General features: G+C 42.7%; 2 protein-coding genes across 4 annotated transcripts in view; one reads left to right on the top strand and one right to left on the bottom strand.

Annotated features, from left to right (window-relative positions):
• cldn19 (claudin 19) overlaps positions 1-9,089 on the top strand; it is a 60,680-nt gene extending 51,591 nt beyond the window's left edge. For both annotated transcript variants that reach the window (XR_013300547.1, XM_077602315.1), the window contains exon 5: positions 8,949-9,089. Coding sequence is in view for 1 of the 2 variants with exons in the window: in XM_077602315.1 (XP_077458441.1) it covers positions 8,949-9,069 (121 nt within the window). In the remaining variant the exon portion in view is untranslated. The remainder of the gene's footprint in view (positions 1-8,948) is intronic.
• The window catches only part of nucks1a (nuclear casein kinase and cyclin-dependent kinase substrate 1a), an 82,323-nt gene that overhangs the window by 3,120 nt on the left and 66,299 nt on the right, over positions 1-12,904 (bottom strand). For both annotated transcript variants that reach the window (XM_077602313.1, XM_077602314.1), the window contains one exon: positions 2,600-2,749. In XM_077602313.1, coding sequence (XP_077458439.1) covers positions 2,600-2,749 — 150 coding nt within the window. The remainder of the gene's footprint in view (positions 1-2,599; positions 2,750-12,904) is intronic.

Here is a 12,904-nt window from a genome sequence, read left to right as displayed (position 1 = left end):
GGGTACCAGGAATTTTTTTGTGCAGTTTGGGGGAAAGCATCGACTCAACAAATTTTGTAGCTCCAACTTGAAAAGAGGGCATCAAATGGGGTTTTGAAAATTTCAAGGGGCCACTGTTGAGTCATATTTTTCATGATTTACCTGAAACGACCACCATCTTTGGAAGATTAATAGAGCCTGGCTGAAGGCTTGAGCCCTAAATATCAAAAGCATCCAACAACAATTATTAGAATTGGAAAACAATTATAAATAGAAAACTAATTCCAATTAATTGATTAAAAAATAATGTATTGCTTACTTTTGTAATATCAATTAATTTAGCACTATATATGAAAAATCATCAATTATTGCTTGCCAAAACCATAAATAATTTCAACACTTGGTTTTACCCTTTCTTTGGCCCTTCCCTGTATCGCGCGAGATATTTCCGATGGCATGCGCGCAGCCAATCATGGATTCAAGGTCAAATACTGTGAGTGGGCGCAATCATTGAAATCAACAGTTGGCTAAATTATAATTGATACTATAAATTGAGAATATTTGATTGAAGAGTTTTGGGCATTTTCTGACTAAAACTCTTTCAAAAGCGCCGGTTTAGAGGTTTATACATTCAGCTTTGTTCCGTAAAAGATTGCTGTTTTTACAAAACTAATAATGCAAAATACAGTGGTACCTCGACATACGATCGTAATCCGTTCCGGAACTGAGCTCGAATGACGAGATTCTCGTAACTCGAGCGGACGTTTCCCATTGAAATGAATGGAAAACAAATTAATTCGTTCCAACCCTCTGAAAAAACACCAAAAACAGGATATTGGATTGGAAAAAAATGTTTTATTTCTTCTAATTCGTCATATATTGACAAAGTAATAAATAACGAGTGGTTTAATAGTAATAAAATGTGTTTAATAGAAGTAAAATTAGACGCATTTCGCGGAGGGGAAGGTAACGACACACACGGAGGTGGGGGGAGGTGTTGGGGGACTTTAGCCACGGCAACGACGCACTCGTGTAAAACATGTTTTATTTCTTCTAATTCGCCATGTATTGACAAAGTAATAAATAACGAGTGGTTTAATAGTAATAAAATGTGTTTAATAGAAGTAAAATTAGACGCATTTCGCGGAGGGGAAGGTAACGACACACACGGAGGCGGGGGGGACTTTATCCACGGCAACACCACACTCGTGTAAAACATGTTTTATTTCTTCTAATTCGCCATGTATTGACAAAGTAATAAATAACGAGTGGTTTAATAACGTATTTTCTCGATTATAACACGCAGATTTTTGCTATATAATTAATTCCAATAGATGGGGTGCGTGTTATAATCAATAACTAAAATAAATTACAAATTTTCGATCGAAAAAAAGCATTGTCAAACTCACTTTGACGCACGGATTTTACGTCATCTCGTAAAGCCGATCGAAAATCGGAAAGCCGAGACCACCACTGCCCCCCTCTAGCCTCGTACTCGTCTCAGTTCACCCTCTCTCAGTTCAGTTTTGGACATTGTACAAGCAACATGGCATCAAAACGAGCAAGTTATACTGCAGCGTTCAAAAGAAAAGTCATCAAAGTGGCAGAGGAATTGGGCAACAGAGAAGCTGGAAGAAAATTCGATATTAGTGAAGCTAACATCCGTGGTTGGAGGAAGAAGAAAGACTCATTATTGAAAGAAAAAGCAACAGCAAAAGCATCAGGACGTGGAAGAAAAGCAATGTTCCCAGAGTTAGAGAAAGAACTTCTTAAAACGATTGCTGAGAGAAGAGCTGCAGGGTGTGCCATCAACACAGTCGAGCTGCGTATCCTCGCCCTGAAAATCATGAAAAAAACCAACAAGGATTCCGGCTTCAAATCGTCTGCATGTTGGTGCTATAAGTTTATGCAACGGCACGACCTATCTGTAAGAAAGAGAACGTCAATTGCCCAAAGGATGCCGGAGGACTACGAACATAAACTGATGGAGTATCAGCGGTTCATAATCAAGATGAGGAAGAAGCACCACTATGCACTTCGGAATATAGGAAACGCTGATCAAACCCCACTGACTTTTGATCTGCCGAACTCACAATCACAATCGTGAAACAAAGAAAAAAAGGTAATGCAAAGTCCACCCAGTGCTCGTAGACAAATTTTATACACGAAAGAGATGCGAAAAAGACAGTGCCATGGCCACCTGGCTTGGTCGCATCACGAAATTTTGACCGCATAACGGGCAAATTATTTGATCGAAATTTCCGTCGTAAGACGAGAATATTGTATGACGAGCGGTCGTATGACGAGGTACCACTGTAACTTGTATTGAGTTGCAGAATGAAAGTTGGACTTTCTGATGTGCAAAAATTATGAACTTTGTTCTGTGCTAAAAAATTAATCTACTGGCCGGGAAATATTAATTTTCGGCCCAAAAATCTTTTTTTTCTCCCAACCCAGATGCAAAGAAATAGTGAGGAGATAAATTATGCACTAGTAAATTTACTAGCGTCACAATTTTCATTGAACGATCACAAAGCTTTCTGAATATGAAAAACAACAAATTTAAGAACATGATTGTGCTTGACTAACATGGAGTGGGCACTTTGAGACTAAATCTTACCTGTAGCCTTTAACCGGGGTTTGGGAGATTTCTTCTCCTTTTCAATTCGGCCTCGTCGAATAAGCTTCTTGTTTCTCTTTTTAGAGTGGCCATAGTCACTGTCATCATCATCTTCCACTATGAAGTCTTCATCACTGCCAGATTCATCAGCTGTACAAAGCAATCAAGGGAAGCATAAAAGCCTGGGATTTGTACTTACATGTCACTTTCTAATTATTAAAAAAAAGTATTAGAAGGGTAATGTCATTTTCTACATCTATCACGCTGCTTTCAGACCAGCTGTGCAATCGCGCATTGAAGGGCAAGACCATGACCGACTGGATAGGCCATGACTCGCAAACTTTCGCGCCTGTTCATTCATTCATTTTCTGAACCGCTTATCCTCACAACGGTCGTGGGGGGTGCTAGAGCTATCCCAGCTAACAATGGGTACCATGCGGGGGACACCCTGAATTGGTGGCCAGCCAATTGCAGGGCACAAGGAGATGGAAAACCATTCAGGCTCACACTCATACCAAGGGGGCAATTTATAATGTTCAACCAGCCTAACATTGACGTTTTTTGGGATGTGGAAGGAAACCTGAGCATCCAGAGAAAACTCACGCAAGCCCGGGGGGAACATTCAAAAATGCAACACTGCTCTATGCTCGTAGAGACATTACACGAGGGAGTTGCGACCAGAAAGACAGTGCCATGATGTTCCTATGAGCAGCCTCTCGCGTCCGCTGTATGCTCGTATATCAAAATTTGTCTCGTATCTCAAGATAAATATTTGCTCAGAATTTTACTCGTATCTCAAATTGCTTGTATGTCAGCGCACTTGTATGTCGAGGTATTACTGTATCTGAGAAGACTTGAGAATGTCAAGTGCACAAATTGAACCTTGAAAATCATGACAAATTCAGGTTATCCTCTTTACCGTCAAACAATAAAGGGGTCTGCTGATTGCAGTACATTCACGCGGAACTCTGGCGTCGTTTGAATAGAGAGCGTTGTGTGTATGTGTTGGAATAGTTGTGCACATATTTAACATTTATGCTTTTGTTACACCATATATACATACAGACGCTCCCCTACTTACGAACATTCAACTTACGAACAACGGTACATACGAACCCTTTTTCGGAGTAGTACTTCTTTCCGCCGCTAATACCGACGCCTGGCGCTGTGAGAGCTCAGCTCATCCAGCATCTACCTTCTTCTTCGTTGCAATGCGGAAGTGCGTGAATGTATCTCCAGTGTGCAAAGAACCTTTTTCATTTGTATCATTAAATATCTCATGCATCCAATATTGAATATGGTTGGTAAAAAGCTAAAGGCTTCTATTGAGGGAGTTGCAAGGAAGAGGCAAGCCATTTCATTTGAAATGAGTGGCAATGATAACGAAGCTTGATGCGCGTGAGAGTGGTGAGCGTTTCACGGGCATTGAATCGTTCGACCGTCAGTACCATTTATAAGCAGAAAGATCGAGCAGCAGGACCCAAATATTGAACGTTGCACAAAGTTTGCAAATCAATTGAATGATGCCATACAGTGCTACCGCATCATTTATGATGAAAAAAAGAAAACTGTGCAATCGTCATTAGGTCGCTTCTTTTGGCCAGTTTCTAATACATAAATCTCTCTCTCTCTCTACAGTACTGTACATATTCTCTCCATTTTATTAAATGTTTTTTTTCAGTACAAACCAATGCGTGTTACTTGTACAAGCCTTAAACATACAAATGCACTTATATAAACCTTCAATATACTTATATCGGCCTTAAACATAAATTATAATACAAAATATAGCACTGAATCAACTTACAAACAAATTCAACTTATGAACAATCGCTCGGAACCAATTGCGTTCGTAAGTAGGGGAGCGTCTGTATAGAGCCGTACCTCTATTTACAAATTTAATTTAATAAGTTGTTTTGTGTAACTTGGATTTTTCAAAAATAGGAACATAGTTTATATTGAATGAGCATAAGTCGTTCCATGATCTTTAATACTACCCTTACAACCATCAAAAATGACAAAAGCATACCAATTTAGTTTGAAATATGTACATAAATGTTTGTATGTATAAAAAGGAGGAAAAAAATATTTAAAAAAATATTTATCAAGCAATTAAAACGTATAAGAAAGGCAAAGACACTTTCCAATGGTATGGAATTGCGAGTGACATATTATTAAATGCACTTAAACACACAAATTAACAACTTTAAATGACACCCACCCTGCCAGAGCCATTTTCCAGACGGACTTTTCTAGAAAAAAATGGACATTAAGAAAGGGCGGTCAACTCCGAAGCTAGCAAGCCTGTTACAACTGGGAAAAGGGTTTGTCCACCACTTTCAGTTCGCTAACTACGAGCGCTACCCCTGGCTCACGGGCTCCGAGGTACACTGCAAATGTATTGCTGGGACAGCTTGTTATTTGCCACTGATCGACATGGTGTTTGGAGCAACACTGGATTTGCAAATTTGACTTGTTTAACCAAAGCAGCAACGATACACCGTAGCACTCCCGGACACTTACAAGCAACGGTGCTCTCCAAAACATTTGGGGAAACCTGAGTGGATTTACAGTTCAGCGAGCAAGTGCGCAGGGAAACGGAGTGCCACAAAGAAAAGGTAAAGAAAATTAGGGAAATCTTAAAAAGTTTGATAGACTCTGTCATTTCTTTTGGGCAAGCAGGAACTTTCATTTCGGGGACACGATGTAAGCGCTGCATCCCCAAACAAAGGAAATTATGTGGAACTTCTTTCTCATTGCTGAGAGAAACACGGATTTACATTTCCACCTGTCCACTAAGTGTTTAGTGGCACGTCGGGCAAAATAAAAAACGACCAGATCACTGCTATTGCTGAAGTGATGGAGGAAGAGATCAGAAGGGAAATTTAAAAAGTACTGTTTGTCTCTGTAATGGTGGATGAGAAGACAGACGCGACTAATGCAGCACAGCTCGCACTGGTTCTGTGTTTTGTCACGGGCGAAGGCGTCAAGTAGCGGTTCGTCAGATTTGAAAATGTTACCAGTGGGCAGCGAGCCGATGACATTGCAGGTCTTATCATTCCATTTTTGGTAGAAAATGAATGTCTGGGTAAAATTGTGGCACAGTGTTATAACGGTGCAGCGGTCATGTCTTCTGGATTAAATGGGTTGAAGGCTAAAGTTAAGGAGAGAGCACCGTTAGCTTTATTCATACACTGCTGTGCACATCGGCTCAATTTAGTACAGACTCAGGGGGGCTCAAAGCTTTAAGAATGCAAGATATTTTTTGCTCACCTTAATGGCTTTGCTGCATTTTTTTTCGAGATCACCTCGATGCACGCAGCTGCTGGACGAAATCTGCCAGCGGCGTCTGCCTCGTGTGGCACCAACACGGTGGCAGTACACATCCAGAGTGGTCAATACAGTATTTGAGAAGAGAGCTGCTCTAAAAGAACTGTTTCATCACATCCTGGAGCATCATGACGAGTACGACGAGGAGTCTGAGCGGTTTTTGAGCATTCAGACATGCTTTATTCAATACTATAGAACAACAAACTGGATGTACAGTTTTGTCTTGCAAGAGTAAAGGAGTTTTGTGACAGTTGAAGGCGAGAGGAGCCGATATGAGAAAATCTACGAGGCCACTGAACACAGTATGAAGAGGTCAAGCGCAAGATTCTCGCACGCACTACCACCAACTCCCCGACAGGATTCTGGACAATACTATTTGCCAGACGTGGACCAGATTTCAAGACCACGGAAAACTAATGTTTCTCTCCCTCCTCGACCCGCAGAAGTTTTGGCAATACCAGAAAACTTGCAGAAAAACCCACATGAAGCCTTCTCCAGCTTAACGCAGGGCCACGGAACACTTTTCGGTCTGCCTCGGCTAAGAACAGAACTGATTGTAATGTATGCCATGGATGATTTTGCAGGAAAATCTCCCATTGATCTCCTTGACTTCCTTCAGCAGAAAGATCTGAGTGAGAGCATGTACACATTAGTCCACTGCTTCTGTCGACCGGACATTTTCAGCCCTAAATAGAATCAAAACAGAAATACAACAGGACAGACTCGACTTTCAGCATTAGCTTTGATGGTGATAGAAAATAACTTCTTGATGGACCTGAAACACACGGATAATCTGTAAAACAGAGTAATTGAAATATTCTTGAGGAAAGAAAGGAGGATAGATTTTGTGTATATATAAAACGAATTTTTGGTGAGTAAAAAGTCTATTTTCCTAAATATTTCAATTTTTGAGGTTATTATTGATTATTTTTACGTGTCGCAGCTGTAGCTGCAGTAAAGGTTTTATAGCCACAAAATACTATTTTACTATATTGAGGGTTGCATTGATTCACACGTGGCACTACTGAAGGCTTAGGTGTGAAATGCACGGCCCGCCACTGTGTATGTGAATGTGTGTGTGTGTGTGTATATATATATATATATATATATATATATATATGTATATATATATAGGTATGTAGGTAGGTAGGGATGCATTTATGTATGTATGTATATATATATATATACAGTGGTACCTCGTCATACGACCGTTCGTCATTCGGAATGCTCGTCTTACGGGGGAAATTTCGATCGAATAATTCGCCCGTGATGCGGTCAAAATTTCGTTATGCGACCAAGCCAGGTGGCCATGGCATTTTTTTTTGCATATCTTTCGTGTACGTATAACAATATTTACGAGCACCGGATGAGCTATTCAGACCAGGAAACGCACAACGCCCATGCGCGGGGAAAAGAGGGCTTTCTGGGTAATGAAGTATACTCGTGCTCGCAACAGCATCCCCGGGGATGCGAACACAGATGCTACAAGCTAAAAGGAGCCGCTAGCCAGCGCCCCCGAAGCTACCATGAGCAGCGGGGCGATCGCTGATAAAAGACTCTGCTCGTTGGCTGCTCATAAGAACATCGGGGGCACTGGCTCGCAACAGCATCCCCGGTAGAAACTCTATCATAGTCGCCGTTCGAGGGGATGCAAACACAGATGCTACAAGCTAAAAGGAGCCGCTAGCCAGCGCCCCTGTAGCTCGCATGAGCAGCGGGGCGATCGCTGATAAGACTGCTTGCTGCTCGTTGGCAAGTGGTCGTGCGTTCTCCGATTGTGAGGACATTTGTGTGCATCATTTTCGGAATATTTTGAAGGGAATAGTACGACAGCAAACAGCCCATGGATAGCGAACGTGAGGGTGGAGTGTTTGTTCTGTTTACGAGTGCGTCGTGTTGAAAACAAACCGAAGCCCCCCGCCCCTTTTGTGCGTCTCTCTCTCCCCTCGGCGAAATCCGCCCAATTTTAGTTAGATTAAACACTTTATTTCTATTAAACCACTCGTTATTTATTACTTTGTCAATATATGGCGAATTATAAGAAATAAAACATTTTTTTCAATCCAATATCCTGTTTTTGGTGTTTTTTTCAGAGAGTTGGAACGAATTAATTTGTTTCCCATTCATTTCAATGGGAAACTTTACCTCGAGTTACGAGAAACTTGTCATACGAGCTCAGTCCCGGAACGGATTAAGATCGTATGTCGAGGTACCACTGTATATTAAACACTTGGTTTGAAACACCTGGTAACCTTTTGTTTTCTTAAGGCTCTGAAATGTATATTTTCCCAAAAAGTTGCGCCGAGCAGCCAGTGTTAGTGCCGTTAATAAGCTTAACAAACATTTGCTTTGGACAAAATCAAAGTTATGTTCCGCCGAAAAATTAGGAAATAAGAAAGAGTAATATAAAAAAAATAGTCAGTTCTCAGGCAACCGCACAAGTGCCATGTAAGGTGCGGTTTAATAGTCCCAAAATGTACATAATGTATGTTTGGTTGTAGCCTGAATAATTACAATACTATGTGTTTTCCTTAATATAGTATGACTGACACAACGTAGAAAAACACAAACAAACGGGGGAAGAAAAGAGGGAACTTGTTGGTGTAGTATAAAATGTAGCGAGTCACTTTGGGCAAAATGTGAGCAGATAGAAAAGTGACTCCTGCGTTCCCTGCTCCACTTGTCTGAGGTTATACCGAGTAGTGGCTGCAAGCGGCTGGAGTCAGTGGTAGAAACTTCACATTAGTAGGCAAGACGGAAGGACCAACAAGTTTCCTCACAGTCAAAATGTGTCTGTGTCAGGCCCAGGGCTAGACAGGTAGGTGGATGAGCCTGTCGTCCAGTCACAGGTCCAGCACAAGATGGGTCAAGCAACACTAGGTGGGACTAATCACTGACCTCTTTAAGCCACCCAGAGCCTGAGCACATTGCTGGATTGTTTTAAGCAGTTTACTGTCAGTACCTTCAAGCGTTATCTCTTGTTCTCCATGCCTGATCTATGATTTCTTTTTTGCCCTAGGACCACATCTACTCCCACTCCTCTTGTACCTCCGTCACGGATTCTCCTACTGATCTCACGGCTCTCGACCTCCACGCCATGTTCACCGACATACCTACACCCTGCCCCGCTACATTTGTAATAAACAGAAACCTCCATGAACCAGAGTTATCCTTGTGCCTGCTTTGGGGTCCTCCGCCCACGATCATAACAGTCTGCTCAAATTTGTGAAAATGATGTCCGGATAAATTTCCCACACAAATGTTTAATCGCCCCGGTATAGTTAATGCTAGTTCCAGACCAATGTTCAGTAGACAAAGAAGATGGTAAGGAAAAAACGGCTATTTTTAGCATGGTAAAGGAACATAAAAGTTTGAGCTTAAAGTAGTTCATTAGATGATTGCTACATTCTGTGTATGAGTGTGAGATTGTAAAGTGCAGAGCGTGTGAACAAAACAGGATGTGCGTTTATGTGCAAGAATGGAATGTTTTCAGAACAAACGGTGCTAATCTGCAAGAAGACGGCAGAGACAAGATAAACCCAGGAGCAGCTACGAGGAGATTGCAGCCAGGAGGAGCCAGCAAGCGACTCAGCAGAGGAGGACAGACCAATGAAAGCAAGCAAAAGTTAACTGCAGTATACACATAGCCAATAGAATAGTGCCGGGATGCCTTTGTTGCTGTGCCATTTGCATATTGTGTAGTATAACTCATTGCTGGGCAACTCGGATAGAGTACGTCTGCTGGTGGCAAGAGGCGAACAGAGCTGTGTTGAGAGGGACCCGAGACCCAGGTGCTTGTATTAGATCTGTGTGTTAGGAATAAATCCACTCGTGTGAAAATGCCGGCTTCCTGATACCTTTCTATTGCAGAACGAGCGCGCATATTGTTGGATGAGTGGCAGTTGGGTAAGGTCACAAATTGGAGTCAGATTACTAACTTGAGTTTATGTTGATTTAGAAATAAATTTCCAACAATTTATGGTGACCCCGACGTGATGCAAGAGAGGTAAAAGAAGTCCGGGACTTCGAGAAAAACCACAAGAGTCTGGGACTCGGGTCATGGACCCACGTCCACACCAGGTGACGACCTGATAAAGGAGCCACACGTCCGACCGTCTTTCCTCTTGGGCCCACAGTGAAACAAGGTAAGCAGATTCCTTTTCAAATTCTGCACATTGGCAACGCTAAATTATAAGAGGAAGGAGGAGCGGAACGGCGTAAAAGTGTAATAGTGTGCACGTTAGAAGGGTATAAAATCTGGGATTTACCTACTAGAATAGTTTGGAACTATTCGTGGTTACGATACGGTTTAAAATCTGGGATTTACGCATCAGTGTGGAAGCGGTGTGAGTGTGAAAACTAAAATTGTTCTGCGTAAAAAGTGGTTGGGACACGCACGGGTGGATTTCAAGATGGCGAATAAGAGGAAGTGTGATAGTGGTCTCGGGTGTGGCACTTCAGACGAATGGACTGAAGTCTGGTCGGAGATTAATGGTCATTACGCTAAGCTGGAATCACAGTTGATTAATGGAATAGAAAGTATGAAAATTAAGAAGGAAAAAGAACGGTGTCAGAAGTTGTTTCTGAAATTAAAGAAAGGATGAATTGTTTCGCGGAGAACCTGGAACATGTCGAAGTTAGCGCGGCAGTTACAGAAAAAGGTGAGCAGAATTCCTGTTTCGATAATGTCAAAATTCTGCTATTGGATTGTTTAAATTATTGAGAAGGCGCAGTAGAAATTTCACTTATATGGTCTGAGTATTTGTTCAGGGAACATTCTCGCGATTATATATGAAATCAGGGATTTCATGATACCTGTAGTAGGTAAAGAATCTGGGATTCTTAACATTTTTAAGGGGCAGTCTGGGACACCCCGCCGGAGTCACGGACTTCGAAGCGCGCCAGGGGCGTGAAAGTTACGAGTATTTGTTCAGGGAACATTCTCGTGATAGGTAAAGAATCTGGGATTCTTAATTAAAATAAGGGAATCGGGGATTCCTGAACGGCCGTATTAAAAGAAGTCTTCAGCAGGGAAAAGACTGGCTTCACAGATGTTTAATTCTTAGGATTGATCGTAATAAAAATTCCAAAATTCCTAGAATTGAATACACTAAAATTCTAAATTTATCCGGTGATTTGAGATGACTGAATTGGTGAAAATGGAAGAAGGGCTTGGGAGAGAATGTGAAGCTGTGGGTGTGTGTGTTGGAAGGAATGTTGGAGAAGGGCTTGGGAGAGAATGTGAAGATGTGTGTGTTGGAAGAAATGTTGGAAAAGGGCTTGGGAGAGAATGGAGTGTGTGTGGGTGTGCGTTGAAAAGAATGGGGAGAAAGATGCTGAAGGAGAATGGAATTAATTGATGAGTTTGTACGGAGATGTAGAAGCACAGGTTTTTAAAGACAAGCTAAAATTAGACGCGAGTTGGATAAACAATTTTGTACGTTGAAAGGAAATTTACATTTTACGGGTCAAAAGCGTTTGTCCGTAGCATTGAGAAAAAAAAGGAGCGTGACGTCACAGCTAAGGCAGAACTAAAAAAAAAAAAAGGAAAGGAGGGAGGTGAGTAGGTGGAGGCGTGGCCCAATACAGAGAGAGGAGGTATGTTTCCCCTCCGCCCTCAGGGAGGAGGCGTGATATATATTTTAGAGATGTGGCACTGAACAAATCCCCCCCCTCTGGCGAGGGGAGGAAGTCCATGGCTGATGGGGCTTTTGGCCTGGATGAGTGGACAGAGCTGCGCGCTTGACATGAGACATCAGGTACGAATGATTGGAGCAGCTATTGTTGAGGGTCTTCCGGAACCTATGTATGATGACGAGAAGGTCAAAGAAAAATTCTAAACAGGAAGATAGAGCAATCCGTCCAGATGTTCCAAGCTATGGTGGGGCCCGAGGTGGTCAGTTCAGTGGTGGATACTGTGGTCGCGGGCATGGTTTCTCTGGTGGCCGGGGAAGAGGGTACTCGGGATACGGCCAAACAAGGCAACTGTTTTGTGTGTGGCGGCATTGGACACTGGGCACGTGATTGCCCCAGTCAACGGCAGCAACCGCAACAACTGTTCCCGCGGCAACCCCAAGCACAGCAACAACTGTTCCCGCGGCAACCCCAAGCACAGCAACAACTGTTCCCGCGGCAACCCCAAGCACAGCAGTATGGCCCACCACAGCAACAGCGGCCTACGCGTGGGGGAGGACGAGGCACTGGCAGACCATGGCGGCCCAGGCAGCTGGCCCAGTCACCTGGACAATATTATCAGGGCGGAGATGATTATTACGGTCCATGAGATCCTCCACACTCCGAAGAGAGGTGCCTGAGAGGCTCGTGTGAATTTGATGGGAAGAGACTTGTTGATGTCTATTGGAGCTACCATCTTATGTGGGCCGGATGGCCTCACAGTGACTTTACCAAATGGTGCAAGGATTCCGTGTTCACAACCAATACGAACATGTGGACAGTGGTTGACAATCTAAAGGTCACGTCTTGAGCCTGAAACTCCGGCCACTGGGGGGGACTTGTCCGTATATCACCGGTGGAAATCATTCATTGACTCACTCCGGCCTTACCATCCACCCATGGATGATTTTCATTGTACGTTGTTTTACTGTTTTCAGAAGGTTCTTGGAACACCCTGGCAGTTGAAAGAATCGAAAAGGTGTGGTACAAAATGTCGGACACAGCCGACCCACACATTTCTTTGGCTCTGTCTCCTGGTCATGAGGCTCGCCGGCTCGGTCCAATGGTTGCGGTCAGCACCCCTTCACAGATGCGGACACCCCTTACCCAAAACTAAGCACATCCTGTGCAAACAAAAAGAGGGGGTCGCCCATAGAGCTTACTGTTTCCTTTACACAAAAAACAAAGGGCAGGAAAGACTACCACAAGAGAGACAGAGAGAGTTGACAATATTGGGATATATTAGTGACAAATTATGGGTCCTCTATTAGACACTGAAATTTATAATTAGGAAATGGCTAA

Source organism: Stigmatopora argus, chromosome 6 (assembly GCF_051989625.1).
Source record: "Stigmatopora argus isolate UIUO_Sarg chromosome 6, RoL_Sarg_1.0, whole genome shotgun sequence".
Taxonomy (NCBI): Eukaryota; Metazoa; Chordata; class Actinopteri; order Syngnathiformes; family Syngnathidae; genus Stigmatopora; species Stigmatopora argus.
The sequence above is the reverse complement of the archived record's forward strand: the minus strand, read 5'-3'. Positions and strand labels throughout refer to the sequence as shown.